Source organism: Centropristis striata, chromosome 12, assembly GCF_030273125.1.
Source record: "Centropristis striata isolate RG_2023a ecotype Rhode Island chromosome 12, C.striata_1.0, whole genome shotgun sequence".
NCBI classification, from domain to species: Eukaryota; Metazoa; Chordata; class Actinopteri; order Perciformes; family Serranidae; genus Centropristis; species Centropristis striata.
Window position 1 is genome coordinate 27,977,596 of NC_081528.1, and position 18,094 is coordinate 27,995,689.

The window sequence follows — 18,094 nt, forward strand, 5'->3', positions numbered from 1 at the left end:
AATAAGATGTCAAATCTACAAGGTGCAGCAGAACAAACGGGAAATTACTGATCTTGTGTCCAGTTGAACCGTGTGGCAGTGACCACTTTCTGCTATTAAAACATGATAGACAGCAAAGTTTTAGAGCCAATTGCTTTGAAGTGACTGATGTGAGGTATTCATTTGAGTATGTCTGCTGACTGAAACCGATCTAAGTGTGAATTTAAAAATGATAGCTGTGATTTATTTCTGTACTGTCAGAGCTTTATAAGCACTGATGACTTCACTGTGCAACATAGCAACATAAAAACACTCAAGGCTACTAGAAATTTCAAACATTACATACTAGGCCATGTGAAAACAATACATCCATAGAAATAGAATAAGGTTAGAACGGACATCCACATTCAAATCAACATGTTCAGAGCTGCAGACATTATTTTGTGAACTGTTGTCAATGCAAAAAAACGATTTTGGGATTAAATGTCCAATAAACAAGTCAATTCTAGTCCTATTGTATTTCTATGAATACATAGATTGTAATGACATCACCACAAGAATGCCCAAAACTGCATTCCTATCTGGCATTTGGCCTAACATTCAATGCCTTGTACAAAAAGCGCTTTAGAAACTTTTAGTAATACAAATGAATTGCTGGCTATAAGCTAGCATCTCTTTGCTTCATGACACGGAGCATGTGGCACTCTTGGAGCAGCGGGAGTCACAGGAGCTTTCACGGGACTCCATGATGGAGTCTCTGCCATCAGACTCAGGGGAGTCCAGTTCAAGGTGAGCGTCCTGAAGGCCGTCCTGCAAAGCATCCTTATAGTGGGACTGGGGATGGTTCATTTAATCACACCAATAACAAAGGAGCAAAACAGCACTTACAGAAGTCTAGAATTTGTGGATATCCCCTCTCACCTTATGAACAGACATCTCCTCCCCCTGGCTCTCCTCCATCGCCTCCTCCAGAGAATGGCCTGAAATCTCCATCTTGATACGATGAGAGTGAATAGACTTGACATCGTCCTCGTTCAGCTTTGCCACCAGGGGAGAAACCTGGGGGCAAAGACAGAAGGACACTCATCAAAGGTTATGATAGCGTGAACCATTCAAAGGTGTCTTGGTTTATTTTTTACCAGTTCCTCCTCATCTCCTGTGGCCTCGGGGCCTGAGATATTGGCCTTGCTGATGGCTTTACTGATGGTCTGGGCCTCAAACTGAGGACACGCCGCCTGGGCATTCCCATCTTTGTCCCTTTTTCCTTTCAGCCAGTAGGTCTCAATTTCAACATTTCCCTTAAAATGGAGAAAAGATTTAGGTTTGGACATAAAGGCTCCTGGCTTATGCACAAATATTCGAAGACATATGCTCAAAAGCACAATCTTTGTTATGGAGGGGAGTGAAATGGCAGGTGGCAGATTTTCAATAATCAGAATTCTCTGATGAAAAATGAGTCGCTTTTGCTTTTTTGAGATTGGCGCCTGTAATCAGCAGCCTTAGAAACCTTTGGGAGTCACTTTGTCGGCATTATCTCCAAATGTACAGCCTCAGAGTCAGACTCAGTGATAAAATAGTCTGGCAAATCAACAAGCAAGTCGCAATCACCAGCTGAATACTAAGTGCGCTGACTCCCCAGAGCCAAAACATTGTGAGTTATTATTATTTCATATATTTCTAAGATTCTGGAATGTTTATTATGTCTGACTGCTGATACACAAATCTTCTGTTAACACGGATTACAGCCTCAGTGTTTAGTCCTAAGTAGGTTGAGTATAATGTGCAGATAACATGTATTTAATTTTAAGTAGAGACACTCAGACAGTTCTAAACCAGGCCATCGCTGTTTGTTGCGCATATATTTGACATTAAATCATATTAATTACAGCTTGATATAGTGGCTGGGTGAAGTAAATTAATGTGGTGAGTGCAAGCAGAAACGTCTTGCTCTGAATAGTAAATCCAATGCTTAAGTGCCTAAACCTGCTTTTTTTTTAATGGCCAGCAGGGGCGACTTCACTGGTTGCAAATGTAGGCTGGACTCGGAATTGCATACTATACAAGCAGTATGTACTGATTTGGCCAAAATGTAGAATGTAGTATGCAAACAAAAACAAAATTTGCAGTATGATAAAAATACCCAGATGTCTAATTTGCCTACTGTATCCCACAATGCAATACACCAACTGCCAGCAATGGCGGAGGAGAAAACTCACAACTGTAACTTGTAATTTTCTTAAAACAAATGTTGTTGTGTCACAAAATGCAGATTTAAGAATTTTTTAGCGAAGAATATAGTTGTTTAAATTTCACACCTATGGGTGATTTATCAAAATAGAGCTGAATTAAAATGTTTTCGGAGCTTTAAGGCCCGCCAAAAACTAAGCTATCGACTGCCAAATGTGTCAAACGTCACGTCGGCTTTATTGACTACTTTTATGAGAGTGTAGTTGCTGTGCAAACAGTTTTGACCCCTAACCTTGATGGTAATGGTGCCCCTCCTTTCAAAAATAAAGTGACTTCCTTTCAGGTGCTCGTAGGTGGCGCTGCTGAGCTGAATGTGCATCTCCTGAGTAAGATAAAGGAAGATTACAACAAAATGACAGAAAGTGCATTTTAGTCATCTTACAGGAAACAGACTGACTTTGCTTCCCTACCTTTCCATTGCTCTCCATGGCAGATGCAGTGTGGACGGTGTCGCCGTGCAGACCATAACGTGGCATCTTGTGTCCCACTACACCTGCTACCACCATCCCAGAGTGAATCCCTGCAGCCACAACAACACATTAGTTCACTCAGTCAAACAAGACATAAACAAATACATGCACACGTGTTCTACCCACCAACACGAATCTGTATGTGGTTGCCATTAGAGGGGTCTTTCAGGTGATCTATGGAGCGCACCATGTCCAGGGCCATGTCGCAGATGTTGTGTGCGTGATACTTTGTCTTCTCTGGAGCCCCAGCTACCACCATGTAGGCATCCCCGATAGTCTCAACCTGGAAAAGACAGGAGCAGCAGCAGCTCTCACGCAGCAGCTCTCACAGATAATGTATATTAAACAGAGGGGAAACACACACACACACACACACCTTGAAGACACGGTGCTTCTCGCTGAGTGTGTCAAACAGCGTGTACATGGTGTTGAGCATGGAGACCACCTGCATCGGAGTGATGTGGCTGCAAATGCGAGTAAATCCCACAACATCGCTGAAAAGAATGGTCACATCTGGGAACACCTGGGAGAAAAGAGATAAGAGAGCAGAGGTGAGTATGCATGTTGATATACTTCACACCCACACACTCTCACACACACACTCTCACACACACACACACACACACAGGTGAGGCAGGCATTCATATGCCATGTGTTGTGCGTATCCTATTATGCACTCTCAGGAAGTCACTCTCAACCTGAATTTTTGTTTGGCAAACATTCTCCAATAGTTCAGGGGATTTACATGTGTGCATGTTGGAGTTGTATGTGTGTGTGTGTGAATGTGTTTAGGTGCAGAACCACCATCTGCACTGGCAAAGGAAAGAACTCTGTTTGTACCCTTTGATAGATGTTAGATTAAGCTTTTAATCAGTGTCCCAGAGCATAAAAGTTTGAGTTGGTGCCTGAATATGAGTTAAAGTTAAACTGTATGGAGAAAAAAACAATGGCTGCTAAGTAATCGGCAGTCAGCATCCATGATTGATGGCCATATTGATAGATGAGAATTAATCTAATGGCCTGCTGAGTTCGGTCACAGTCCTGTTTGGTCACACAGGCCTCACTAGACTCTTTGTGAGTGCCAGTTGTTTGTTTGTGTTAGCAGATGCAGTTTCTTAGCTAACTTTAGCTAGTGTTGCTCACTGTTGTAGGGGAGTTAAGAGAGCCAAGGCACCCTGGACCACAACTAAATGTCAAATGCTTTGGGTTCAGTCCACAGGCTGTTAAAGAGATAGCTGCTTAAACAGAGCGTTTCTGACAGAGGGTATATTCACAAATACAGTATGGAAAAAATAATAAATATTTTTAACATTAAAGCATGTAAACATGTCTTTTTAGAAACCCAAAATACACACATGAACCTGAAGATGGGCATATATGTCCCCTTTCTGGTGTTCTGGTGATATTTGCTGCACTATCTACAATCCTGACCTCACAAGTGTTTACAGCCGGCTCTCCTTTTCGCAGCCTTTTAGCCACTGGCTTGGGAATCATCCTGTACAGGAGGTCGTCAGTCTTCTTCATCTCATAGTCCAGCATCTTCATGCTCTCTTCCAGTTTACTGGACTTCTTTTGCTCCTGCGCAATGGAAGATAAGACAGAAGAACACTGTAAGTTTAATTCTATTTCTTTTCTCAGGTCTAAATGCGGCGGGTGATCCTGGGATGTCACACTGAAAGAAGGGCTTCAGAGCAACTTTGCATAATGCAGAGTGACAAGTGGGCTGATCACACATATAAAATACACTATACTGCACGTTGGCAGAGTGAACCTGTATGAGAGCTCTCTTCAGCTCCTCTGACTGCTGCGTGCCCGCCAGCACCAGGTCTCTGCTGGAGTCGTGCATGCTCAGGTCGTTGATGTACAGGCCGGTCTTGAACATAGCACTGAGGCTCTCCATCCTAGACACGCAAATGAGAAAATAAAAGACAAATTACAACAACAATAATGCTAATCTAAATTAAAAAACCTATTTAGAAAAAACAAAAGCGCTATTTAGAAAAAATTGGGGAAATTAAAAGACGGTAATAGTGAGATATTATTTTTAGTTTCCTACAGTATAAATTATGTAAGCAGCAAGATGTGGCATTTAACAATTCAGAAGTTTTGTCAATACAGGCATAAGGGCATTTGCTTGCAAAACAAAATGTTGGAGAAGAGGAGGGAGATGTTTTGGTAATGTACTCTGTGGAAAACACTCTCAGTTGCAAATGGGTTCCCATTAGGCTCACAAGAGCTGCACTGTCTGATTACAAGCTAATTAGCAGCTCATTTCATGCATGGTAAGTGCTGTTAGAATGGGCCCCTGATTTGATTCACTGCCCAGGCTTTTATTTCCAGCCTCGTAATTCAGTTTAGCTCTTGCTGCTTTTTAGAATGTTTTACTTTTCAACTGCAGCATTTTAATAAAGATCTGTGTCTATGGTTGTCTGTGTGTGTGTGTGTGTGGGCCTTACACAGGCGTTCCCAGGAAGATGATAGACTCCCACTCTGGCATGTATCTCATTTGTCCTTTTAGTTTAAGGCAGCGGCTCCCATCGCCCCAGCTCTCCATCGCATTAGCACTGTTACCGTCTAAAAGAGGAGCAGGTTGAAATGCCAATGAGACAAACATTTAGAGAGGCCAGCAGTAGATATGAACTGTGCTGTGTTAATAATGTCATCTTAATAGATTTGACAGTTAACAATTTGGGAAATTCTCCTCATTTGCTTTCTTGCTAACAGTTAGATGAGAAGATCAATCGCACTCTCAAATCTGGATGTTAAAAATGAAGCTGGAGACAGCAGCCGTTTAGTGTGAGCTTAGCATAAAGACGGGGAACAGGGAGGAATGGCTAGCCTGGCTCTGTTTTAAGGAGAATGAATGGCTTTCAGTGGGTTTTTGCTTTGGACTATTTCTTGGATGGTAACAGTGACTTAGTCTTTTCGCCACAGTTACACAGTGCAGACAAGGTTTCAGAAAGTCATTGCTCCCAGCCAAGAAAAGCATCCTGAACATAACTTACCCATAAAATCATAAATTGTCTCTTTTTTACTGTTCTTACTGTGTTTTTTGTAAATAAATTAGATTTAACATGTAAATGATGGAGCATTAGAGATGCTGGTAGGTTGTTTTGTTTTTTAAATCTTTGGACAGAGCCATGCTAGCTGTTTTCCAACTGAAAGCTAAGCTAAGCTAACCCACTGCTGGCTGAATCTAGCTTGGTTCTTAACGTACAGACATAAGACGAGTAGTGTCATTAAAATACAAGTATTTTCAACGATTCATTGTCAGCCAGACTAGTTCAGGGTCTGTGTCTTCAGATACAGCTACAGTTATCTTTGTAGATAACAGAACCTTTGTAATCATCTCCAATGATGGACTGGAAAGCCATGAGCTCCACGTCTACATCTGCAGAGCGATTGGCATTGTCATAGTCAGAATCTGTGAAAAAAGAACAGGATAAACTGTTATAGCCACTAACATTCATATTCATACCCTCCACCCATTAAATCCAGGGCTAAGATCCCTTCCACTAAATTCAAATACAATTGAATCGAGACATCAAACAAATCAATTTCTCAAACTGAAGACCCCTTAAACTCCCATCTTTAATCCAGCAGTGTTTCACTGCACACCTGCTCTTTTTTAAATAGTTTTTAATAAAAACTGAAATTGAGCATGTCTTTTGCAACTGACTGAAGTGAAACTGATCTATTCACAAGCCAGTGAGTCCTAGCCAGACACACACCCTGTGAGTGTTTACATGGCTCCCACTCTTACTCTGCACTCGGTTGTGAAGGTTCCTCTCTCTCTTCACAGGCTCCTTGGACATGATCTCAAACAGGTTGTTGGGGTGGGAGATGATCTGCAAACAGATTACTAGGTCAGTATTCTCAGCACACATCAACGTCCTGTTTAAAGCTGATTAACTTAAGTTTATATGCAGAATGGCTGAAGTTTGACCTGACCTGTTTGCTGGAGAGATTAAAATTGTCCCTGTCTGAAACAGAGACATGTAAAGTGACATCTTACCATGTTCCAGGTGAACTCCACTAGGGGGCGAGCCAGCAGGAAGGCATCATTAATCTTCTTCCCATCCAGATCAGGAAAGACTGTAGCCAGGCCCGAGCCAACGTTATGAACTACCATGTCCTGAAGAAGAAGTGAATGTTTCGTTTTTTAATTAATATTTAACTAATATTAAAAGCTTTAAGAACGTAACTTGAAAGGTTTACCTGTCTGAAGACAATGTTAAAGGGGAAGACCTCAAAGAAGAAGTCTGAGGTAATGGGCAAAATCTCCTGCTCTTCCTCATCCTCCTTCATGATGTAGCGGTAGGCTGAGTTGTCAAAGTTCAGCCTGCACAGACACGCAGATCAATGTGTTTTTAAAATGAAGTTTAAAATTAAGTATAAACTGTGGCAGAAGAAGAAATCTGATCCTTTACTTAAGTAAAAGTATGTGTGCGTGTGTGCGTGTGTGCGTGTGTGTGTGTGTGTGTGTGTGTGTGTACCTCATGGTGACATGGGAGTAGTCTCCGACCATCTGTTCAGACAGCACCTCCACATGAATGTCGCAGTCGTAGAACTGTTTCCCCATCTGCCTCAGCTGACCCATGGCATAGTGCAGATAGCCTTTGCGCTTACTCCTGCCGGTCACAGAGAAAGAAGATTCAACATCAGTCTCAGAGAAATAAATAACACAGCCTTCTCTTTATTAACCTGACTCTTCAACTTTATGCCTGATCCCTCATGGTCTATCAATCTCCCTCCACAAAATGATGTAACCCTTTGGCCTGCTCCTCGTCTCAGACCTGTAGTGGAGGGTGACTCCAGTGGCTGACTCCTCCTGGCAGAAGAAGGTTGGAGGCTGCACCTTGGGGTAGCTAAAGCGCAAATATTCGTGCAGATTATCAAGGCCGTTGACAAAGTCACGTACATGACGGCCCAGCACCTGAAGGCAGAGACAGAAGGTCACAGGTCATGTCTTAGACAGTTTCTTTATATTTTTATCATAACAGTACTTTAAAGGGTCATTCCCTTAATTTAACCCTTGTGCATCACTAGATACTCTTTCTCAGTGTAAAGTGATACGGCACACATTTAGGCAAAGGTGTGATTTTTTTTTCTAAATTCAGAAGTTAAACCTCAGCTCTTATAATAATGTTATAATGACTTATAAAGCTAAAATACAGACATTCAGGCTCTTAAGGATCAACATGTTCATGTTGTAAAACATTTAAACCACAATGTATGATCCTGCAGCCAATATAGCATCAAAACGTGCATTCTGTTATATCAGGCCTTTAATCTACAGCTTTTACTTTTTTCCTCCAGAGAGAACCATTTGTTTGCCATCATGTTTTCCCTTGAGGCAAATACATATTTTATACTATAAAGCCTGGAGTATACAGAAGTATTTAACTTTTTATTGATAAAAACAGCATTGGCATTATGTAAACAAACTAGCAATCAAAGGGTTAAAATTCTGAAAATAAATAAATATTTGGTAGTTATGATCCAGACTGATGTTGGTTAAAAGATGTATCTTTATGGAAGTGGGAAATAAAGTAAATAGGCTATAGAGCTTTATGGCAGTTATTGGACATCTCTAAGGACATCAGAAATACTTTTTTAACATGAGCCCGACAATTTAAGACCAAAAGGTCAGCATACTTATTATGGGAAGAACCATTCCGCCTGTTAGAGCAGTCGTTTCATGTTCATGTTTCAAAATCTAAGAAAATAACCCTCTTAAGATGCCATCAGAGCTATTTTGGCTAGCACTTCACAAAGCATTTGAAACAATTTGGGAATAGCATTTTAGGGAACTTGACTCATACAAGAGACTACAATTCAGGATATCTTGCTCTTTGCTGCTGTTTTTTTGACCATTCTTGAGTGACCACAGTTACAAATTATTTCTTAAATAAACAGTACAATAAGATATAAATGAGAAAAAGATCAGCTTTAGGTTTAAAAATCCCAACCTTCCACTAGTACAGCAGCAGTTTTGAGGATAGCTCACTGAGTATTTAGTAATTTCCTCACACATCGGGCAAAAGTTCTGGCAGTGTGAGATCTTTTTTCACCTTGAGGATCCTGTCATAGCCGTACTTCCCAACAAAGCCCAGGAAGTAGACACCCCAGGAGTTCATCAGCTCATTGTAGGGCGTGCCTGTCACTCCACTGGCTGCCTTTGCAATACGGGGAATCACACTCTCACTATACACCTGCAGGCACACATATATACATAGACCTTATCATGTGAGAATATCTCTTTTGACATCAGGACTACTAAGCTTCACACAAAAGCAGACAGAGTGACAGCAACTGCAGTTTCTACTCATGCAGACAAATTACTATTCAGTGCATGCATACAGAATTATATTATTCATTTCGAACACTGTACCTGGTGGGTGACAAAAGAGTGCAACCTGACATCTGCTCTTTCTCTGACCAGCTTCCACACATCATCTCCGTACGACTCCTTGATGAAGTCGTGAAGGCTCTCACACAGCAGCCCATACATTACGTCTCTCTGGATTGGAGCTCAAACCGAGCACTGTCAAAACAGCTCCCCAACTGACTGACTTCCAACAGTCCTCCCAAAGGCACCTGCAAGCGTATAAAAAAAGTTCACAATGATGACTTTTTCAGTGCTGCGAGCTGAATTTTAATGCATTTAGCTTTCAGCATGAAACTATAAAAAGCCACACGCTGAATATTGCTGCTTTTGTTTTCTCTTGCTCTCAACACTACCTCTGGAGTTTTGAACTTCCTCAGACTAGCTAGCCAGATAAGGTTTCATCTGAAGGCCAACGGGGCAAACGGTTTTAAAGGTGCCTTAATTGCACAAGCTCTTGAGTCTGACTGGGCCTCTATTGTTCTTGTGTCAGCTGTCAGCACCTGGTGGCTGTGCACCTCTCTCTATGTGACATGAACACACTGTGAAAGCCACCTCTCAAACACAGATGACACCAGTCACAAGAGGTTATTCCATTTCCATTAACTTGTTATTGTCCTTTTTAGGAAAATTACTTTTTAATTCACAGAATTATAGCCACATTTTGTAATGAATTATAATAGGTAATAGATGTGAATGAAATGAAAGTGACAGATTAATTCTAATCACAAAGGCTCAGTGTGATACAGGACTGCACAAAAGCTGAAATTTGATTTGTTAGAAGGAGGCTACTAACCTACTGTGGTTTCTGCAACTATCAAACTTCCATTGTGTGTCCGCAGATGATTTTCTGTGACTCAGGATGACTTCACATTTTCTTTCAGAGGCCGGGAGGCTTCCCACTGAGGGGATAGTAGTGTTGTGGAGCAGGGCAGGTGCAAAATCGATATCCAATCTCAACAGGGATAAGGAAAATGTTTTTTTCCCTCCAGGCTCCTGCTGAGCTCAATGAATCAATTTGTGGGGGGAAAAAGCTGCTCGATAACTTGAGTTCAAAAAGGCCGACCAAATAAAGTTAAAGGGCATCACTTCTAGTGTAACACAAAATGTGGCTTCATGCAGAATTCACAAGTGGAGTTTCTCAGCAGTCGGTAAGCCATGGAATAAATGAAAACAAAATAGGAAAAACATTGTGCTGTGTCTGCTGGTGTGCTGTGCTCGCCACATTTAATTTAGTTACAGTGAGCATTTGTATTCTTCCTGTTGACCCTTAAAGGTGTTGTCACTTGTTGAAAAAAGTGCTTTAACCCCTTACTTTTTGTAGAAGGGTGGGAGGCAGGGGATGTTCAGGGGTCAATAAGAGGTCAACAGCTCCTCTGAAAGCTAAAGATTAATTAGAGACGCAGTTCATCACTGTGTGTCAAGTTATTGTAGTCATGAATCATAATTTAGTTAGTAAAATTAAATGGAATTAATAGCAAATTAGTGTATGAGGGTTTTAAACATGAGTATTTTAAGGCCGTTCCCATGCTTAATCATGTCTCAGAGTGCATTTTTCAATGATTAGATGGGAAGCATTTCTAATGTGTAAACCGTTAAGAATCCCCCTTATTGTAAATATACTTAAAGCCATACATCTTCTGAATACTCTAGGTCTCTACTTTGTGGTTGTAAAGTTTCTAAAAGGGTCTCACTACAATGAAATGCTACTATGGGAACAAACATCATCACACATTAATAAAATTGTGCTCATTAAGTCTGCAACAGTCTTCGCTTTCCAGTGATACCAAAATATGCAATTCATAGACTGTTTAGGGATCCCAATATGCAGAAATATTCAGATACAAAAGGAAAAAAACAAAATAATTTTACAGCATGAGAAATACTATGTGGTTTCTGCCTACAACTGCACGAGAGAACATGCATAAAGTGGGCATGTTTGTGTAGGTATCTTGAGGTCAAGGCTATGGCCATGTCAGTTTTTTCCCTTGACAAAACTCTGAATAATAATTTTAATTATTCCTGAGATCTCATGACATGCATAGTACAAATGGATTCCTTAGGGCTTCACCTTTTTATACACTATTAGATGTTATGAAATTATGTTACACTGCTAGATAACTAACAGATATGTACAGCAGTGTTTAAAAAAAATGACATCATGAGTCTCACACCGTCAAAAATGGAAGAGCAAGCTGCCACAGAGTTTAACCTTTGACCCCAACCTGCTAAACTGAATCACAACCTCTGATCGCTGTGACCTCATCCGTTTTACAGCAGCTCCCTGTAAAACTTTGTGTATGTGGGAAACACATGGTGTGTGTGTGTGTGTGTGTGTGTGTGTTTGTGGCAGAGAACATAGTTACATAGTTCTTTACAGAGGGGAGAAATAGAAATTGTTTGTGTGTTTCTATGTTTGTAGTTGGATACTTGACTGTCTGGACACCAGCTGTTCATGCACACACACACGCACACACACACACACAGAAGGGATCAGATTTTTATGATCAAAGAGGCTCGAGGTCAGGATGTAAATCTTTATACTTGCCCCTTCCCCTTAATCGCTCTTTTATACCCTCCCCAAACACTCCCTCAATCCATTCTCACTCTCTTATCCCTCTGCTAAAATAACCCAGTGATGTCAGCACCCGAGGCATCCTGGGACGACTTTTAAACAGACTGTTCTTTCTCTGCTGAGGAGAGTCAGAGTGGAGCGTGGACGCATCCCCTTTCAAGTACGGGATAAACCGCACAACCACCCAGACCAGCTGCAACAGCCCACACACAGACAGGCAGGAGACTCAGGTAAGGACTGAGGTGAAGGGAGTGTATGCCTTAATTATAGTCAAAATAAGCAGGAGGCACTGCTTAGAGTCTGACTGAAAAACAGAAGAAGTGTAGAAGAAGATAAGTTAGAAGTTAGTTACTGAACTGTAAACAGGGAACTGATGCTTGAAAAACAATATAGCTAGAATGTAAAAGCTCCACTGTGGTTTTACTAAAATGTGATGCTTTGAACTAATTCTGCTAATTATACATGCAATAAATGAGGACAAGACTTTGCTTTATTTTACAAACATGAGTCAAAGCACATCACAGGAATAAATTCGCCACAACAAAATGTAGGTGCAGTAAATATAACTCATCATTTAGGACTTAAGTGTATTTAAGGTGATGTGACAGAAATGTGTTTTTGTTTTCTCTTAAAGGGACAGTTCATTAAGAAAATCCACAGAACTTGTTTTGAGCAGTTTCATTGAGGAACTGTTCTCATTCTGCCAGATTCCTACATGAAACTGCTCAAAACAAGGTCTGTGGATTTTCTTAATGCACAATTAAAAAGGTTAAAGATGAATATAAATGATTAACAATTTGAAATTATTCTCAAATTTCTTATAGATATTGCAATGAGTTTGTTCTTGTGAATTGCACGGTCGCCAATGAATATTATTTTTACCTCTTTCCATGAAATGATTGTGACAATGTGATTTATTATTGACAGATAAAGTGTATATCTTCTCAAAACATTATTAATCAATCTCTTCCAAACATATCACAATGGAACTGAAACCACAATTAACAGAGGTTGTGTCTTTAATCAAAATTATTCCAACTTTATGGGCGACCGTGTATTTTGGCCGTGATATCTGTGTGGTGAATCTCTGATATTTTGACAGCCCTAATTAATACTGTTATAGATTTGCAGTGGTAAATTCTAAATTAAAGTAGTAGAAGCATCATAAAACAAAATACAATTTAAAAAACATTCTTAATGATAATTATTCACATGGCAACATGTGTGTCCATCAGAGGAAGAAGATGATGCATTCAGGCCTGGATGAGGTGACTAAGCAGAGGATGTTGCAGGCGAGGGCTCTGTGTAAAGAGGCCAGGGGAGGTAAGTGTGGGTGTGGAGAGATGCATTGATTCCAGTCTGTGACAGTTCATCTGCAGACAGAACTGACACAATATTTAGTTTACATACTGGTTTAACTATCTTCAACAAATTGGTTGTGTGTATTTACACCCATATCCAAACTGCCAGAGTTTGTGATCACAAGTCGGGGCTGTGAGAGGGAACCGAGCCAAACATCAAAGTGAGTTGGCCCACAGCGCGGGGACACATGCGTCCCGAGAGTGCCAGTGTGTTGTTGAAATTCTCCAAACATTCCAGCAGGGACCATCCCAGTTGTACTATTTGTTTTCTAGCGCTGTCCGCCAGCTAGGCTTTGAAACCGAGTCCCCTAAAATCAGCAAAATGTGACTCCCACCACTGAATTTTACGCAGGCCGATCAAAGGCAGCTCCTCCAGGGTGGCACATGCCCAGACTTCTCCTAACACTTTTCATGTGTGAGAAAAAGAGCCATCCGCTCCTACATGAATCTTTCATCCAAAGATCCTATTTATATGCCCCGTTACCCCATGCAACCTTGGACCATAACAAACATTACACACCCCTTGACATCATCTTGAGGCTATTTCCGACTCTACACTGTGCCATGATATAACACGAGAAGAGACCTTGAGCAAAAGCTGTGCAGATAACAACTTAGTGATGCAGCGCACGATTCGGCGTCTTTATATCAGTGCCCCTCAGCTGTTACAAGTCGACAGAAACAAGAAGATCAGAGGAGACATTAGGATTTGCCAAAGGTCCTTATTAGTCTGTGTTACTTTCCTTCTTTCCAAATGTCTGGAAGTTGCCGTTATCGTTGCCTTTGCATTAACAACTACATGTCATCATTTGTGCAGGGTTAGAGCCCATTAACCTGACGCCATGTCATACCGCATAAAAACCTGCCATTTTGAAAATGCACAAGGGTATTAAAGGTAATGACTTATTAAAGCACCTCCACTTGTCTGTCGTGTTGTGCTGTGCTGTAGGTCTGAACCTCGGGAAGAAGATCAGCGTTCCAAAGGACGTGATGATGGAGGAGCTCAACCTTCCATCTAATCGAGGCTCTCGCATGTTTCAGGAGAGACAGAAGAGGGTGGAGAGGTACACGCTGGAGAACGCTGCCAATGTTGCTTACAACAATAGCAATGTAAGGAACCGCGGGAAGGCACAGAGCATACAGTGACTTCTATCCACTGACCTTACTGCAGCCTATCCACCCAAGATTATGTATATGTATCAATAACAGGATTGATCTATGCTTTACATATAATGGCCAATGAAGTCTGACTCTTGTCTGACCTCTATGTATCAGCAACAGATCAATGGCATCTTCATTGCTTCATAGTGGTTCAGGAAAAGATTTATCTTACAAATTGGATAATGTTTCTCGTTGAAAAGTATGTGACAAATAAATCACTGAATCTTGTACAGTATAGATAGAATGTAAAAGCTCCACTGTGGTTTTACTAAAATGTGACACTTTGAACTAATTCTGCTAATTATACATGCAATAAATGAGGACAAGACTTTGCTTTATTTCACAAACATGAGTCAAAGCACATCACAGGAATAAATTCGCCACAACAAAATGTAGGTGCAGTAAATATAACTCATCATTTAGGACTTAAGTGTATTTAAGGTGATTTGACAGAAATGTGTTTTTGTTTTCTCTTAAAGGGACAGTTCATTAAGAAAATCCACAGACCTTGTTTTGAGCAGTTTCATTGAGGAACTGTTCTCATTCTGGTATTATTCCTCCATGAAACTGCTCAAAACAAGGTCTGTGGATTTTCTTAATGCACAATTAAAAAGGTTAAAGATGAATATGAATGATTAACAATTTGAAATTGTTTTCAAATTTCTTATAGATATTGCAATGAGTTTATTCTTGTGAATTACACGGTTGCCAATGAATATTATTTTTACCTCTTTCCATGAAATGATTTTGACAATGTGACTTATTATTGACAGATAAAGTGTACATCTTCTCAAAACATTATTAATCAATCTCTTCCACACATATCACAATGAAACGGAAACCACAATTAACAGAGGTTGTGTCTTTAATCAAAATTATTCCAACTTTATGGGCGGATAAATTGGATTGGATGTTTCTCGTTGAAAAGTATGTGAAAAATAAATCACTGAATCTTGATATGAATTCACAGAAAGCTAACTGTATTTCCCAGGTCCATCTAGAGGCCGTTCCGCCCCCACAGATCATCCAGCAGCCACAGGGAGGAAAAGAGAACCAGGCTTTCTCCATGCCTGGTAAGCATAGCCTGGTCATGAACCTTCAGAAGACTGTAGCAAAGAAGGGCAGCCCTGACGTCCTCGCTCCAGGTAAATGGTAAAACATGATGACATGAAGCATCAGACTGCCACAATGCCTGGACACTTGAGCAATGCATGGGCACTGTATCTCACTTTGATCTGCAAGTATTCACGTTTTTTCACATGGAATGTTATTGAGCAAATAAATGAGTTTTCTTATTTCCAGTGCCAGGAGAGTTGGCAGTTTGCAGAAAGCAGTCTTGTGACTGTTGTGAATTAGTCCTGACAGAAGGCTCTGCTTACAGTCTGACTGACAGCGAGCTGAGCTCTGTTTATTATCGGGGATTCACACTGAGATCTAATTACTGTAGTTCCTATTGTTGACAGGAGTGACATCAAAGAGATTTATATGAATATTAGATCTGTTTGTGCTTTGCTGGGGCTTGCTTTTTTGAAGTTATCTAATGGGTTTTGTAATTAGTTTCAACACTCAAAGAATATCAATTTTTCTGAACAAAGGGGAGCTATATTTTTGCTTACACTGAACTAAAGATAAAAAAACTTGATAAAAGATTAAATGACTTAGAATCAGAGGAAAAAAAGCTTTCACGTTAGTTGTATATTATACACGTATATTTCACGTTAGCTTTTCCCCACTGACATCAGACTTGTTTCTGTCAGGTTATTCTGGCCCTCTGAAGGACATTCCTCACGAGAAGTTCAATACAACAGTAATCCCAAAATCATACAGTTCTCCATGGGGAGAAGCTTTGGGGGACACCATAGAGGTTCTCAATGCCCAGCTGCCCCAGATCCCACAAAGACCAGAGCCATCTACCTACAGGAGCTTCAACAGGTAGATATGCCCATCCACATCTGCAGCTGCTGCTGCTCACTTCACCCAAATAAATCATGAATCATTCAATCTTATTCAGCTGGAAGCACAGGCGTTGAGGCCCACCCATCTTCAAATAGACCCACAAATGACCTCACCATGTCATCCATTACAATCATCTCCTCCCTCGGCTCCACTCCATGTTTCCACAGTTTGAAAATTAATCTTTGGCTTGCACTTCCTTGGATTGTGGCTGTGTGACGGCTATTTTGAACCCTGGCTCTTGAAAGATGATCCACTGAGGGGCTGCCAGCTTTAAATGCCCCCCGCAAGACAGATTGCGCACGAAAGGGAATCACCTTTCTCGTGGCACACAAGGAATTGCATCACACCAGCGAGGCAGTACAAAGGTTAAGCCTGGGCAGATGGAGAAAGGAAGAATATATGAAAGACAAACTCAATCTTTACTCAATTAAGGCTGTCAATCACTCCGTTTCTGCCAGCGAGTCTGGAACTGTACCCTCTGTGGACGGATCTGTTTACACCCTAAAGATTATTATTAAATTGTGAAGCCGTAATTAAATCTGAACTCTAATGGTCAGAGCAGATACACAAGTAGAAAAAGTTTACCACAAATTTAGTTTCAGTCATCCCGGCTTTCTCGTGTTAACAGGATCAGTTAAAATCAGAGATGACCAAGTGGGTATCAAGTATCATTTAAAAGCCCCCCCCCCCTTTGGGGACGGAGCAATCTTATTCCTCAGGTCATGTTCTGCCAGGAACATGAAACACAATGCAAGCAGCCAGATAAGTAACAACTCTTCTTTGTCTTTCAGATCTGCCAAGCCCTTCGGTGGAGGTGTGGTGAGAAAGAGGGTGATTCCAGTGATTGGCTTTGAGGCAGTGGAATCACAGAACCTGCCGGGCATTGCTCTGGACCGCATGTGTCGACGGCCGAATTTCAACAGAGCGCCCAAGGGATGGGGAATTGATTATAACCCTGAGTCTAATGAACTATGAAAATGGGCTGATCAGCTAAAGACTGAAACACTGACCTACGCTTGCTGCTCTTTTCCCACAAAGATGACCCCTCTGTTAATCAGTGGGCACTGCAGGGGAGAGAGAGAAAAAACATACTCCTGAATGATTGCTACTGCTGAGTGGTTTGACCTGATGAAGTAAACTCAAGACTACTGGAATCACTTGATTACCACAGTAGAGTCCTGCTGGACAATGCAGCCACAGTTGAATATGTCCTTTTGTTATGTTTAGTAGCAGAGGTGTGGACTCCAGTCACATGACTTGTACAAAAGTCAGACTCAAGTCTCAAATTTGACTTTACAAAATAAAAAGGCTTGCAACTCAACTTGTATTTTAACATAAATTACTTGCAACTTAACTTAACTTGAAAACTTGATACCTTTTCCGAGGTCATGCTACATGCCAGCAATTTTCAAACCAGGAGCTGCGAGGGGGCATCAGCAAATTCAAGTAAAGATTAGAGAGGAATTCTATTTTTGTAGAATTTCATTCTTATCTTTCCTTGAATTTGCTGGTGTATTATTATTATTATAATTAATAATAGCTGTCAGTGTTGACCTGTCACAAAGCTGGTATGGGTTTGTACAGAAATCTTGAGGGGAGAGGGGAACCCCACACATAAGCTTGTGCTGTTTGAGGGGGCTCTGGCATAGAAAAGACTGGGAACTACTTTGTTTCATGACTGAGTTCAATCCCACCCATGTTAACTTGCTTACACAAATAAACAAATTTTAAAAGCATTCTTGTACTTTGCAAATTTTATATATTACAGATGTTGAAATGACATTAAATTTGATTTTAAAAAAAGCACATTATGACCCAGTTTAAGATTAAACATAGGAGTTAACTGCAAAGACTTGAGACTTGCAAACCAATGACTTGGCCCCACCTCTGCTTAGCAGTTTGACATGAATGTCAATATCGTACAATCCCCCTTTGTCTGCATCTATTGTGTATGAGC

General features: G+C 40.8%; 2 protein-coding genes across 3 annotated transcripts; one reads left to right on the forward strand and one right to left on the reverse strand.

The window, feature by feature from the left end:
* Positions 1-353: 353 nt before the first annotated feature.
* LOC131982296 (soluble guanylate cyclase 88E-like) lies at positions 354-9,518 on the reverse strand. 2 transcript variants are annotated; one of them, XM_059346914.1, is made up of 19 exons: positions 9,441-9,518; positions 9,091-9,296; positions 8,771-8,911; positions 7,493-7,632; positions 7,193-7,327; positions 6,915-7,038; positions 6,712-6,831; positions 6,460-6,544; positions 6,034-6,120; positions 5,153-5,270; positions 4,468-4,597; positions 4,128-4,274; positions 3,073-3,219; positions 2,823-2,979; positions 2,637-2,746; positions 2,459-2,548; positions 1,119-1,277; positions 901-1,038; positions 354-789 (listed from the first exon to the last, which is right to left on the reverse strand). In XM_059346914.1, exons 2-19 carry the CDS (start codon positions 9,208-9,210, stop codon positions 661-663), a joined length of 2,277 nt encoding a protein of 758 aa, XP_059202897.1. In that variant the 5' UTR covers positions 9,211-9,296; positions 9,441-9,518; the 3' UTR covers positions 354-660. The 2 variants fall into 2 exon arrangements, with proteins under 2 accessions (XP_059202897.1, XP_059202896.1); XM_059346913.1 differs by having other exon boundaries at positions 354-813.
* Positions 9,027-17,577, forward strand: LOC131982297 (myozenin-2-like). Its single transcript, XM_059346915.1, has 6 exons — positions 9,027-9,047; positions 12,928-12,982; positions 13,970-14,130; positions 15,173-15,326; positions 15,939-16,113; positions 16,929-17,577. The coding sequence occupies exons 1-6, from the start codon at positions 9,027-9,029 to the stop codon at positions 17,110-17,112; spliced, it is 750 nt and encodes a 249-aa protein (XP_059202898.1). The 3' UTR covers positions 17,113-17,577.
* Positions 17,578-18,094: the final 517 nt, after the last annotated feature.

Coding starts and splice junctions, on each gene's coding strand:
- LOC131982296 (XM_059346913.1), bottom strand. CDS start 9,210: ATGTATGGGCTGCTGTGTGAGAGCCTTCACGACTTCATCAAGGAGTCG. Junction 4,275..4,467: donor TGAAGAGAGCTCTCATACAG/GTTCACTCTGCC, acceptor TCCATTGCGCAG/GAGCAAAAGAAGTCCAGTAA. Junction 2,980..3,072: donor AGAAGCACCGTGTCTTCAAG/GTGTGTGTGTGT, acceptor TGTCTTTTCCAG/GTTGAGACTATCGGGGATGC.
- LOC131982297 (XM_059346915.1), top strand. CDS start 9,027: ATGCAGACAAATTACTATTCA. Junction 15,327..15,938: donor CCCTGACGTCCTCGCTCCAG/GTAAATGGTAAA, acceptor TGTTTCTGTCAG/GTTATTCTGGCCCTCTGAAG. Junction 16,114..16,928: donor ACCTACAGGAGCTTCAACAG/GTAGATATGCCC, acceptor TTTGTCTTTCAG/ATCTGCCAAGCCCTTCGGTG.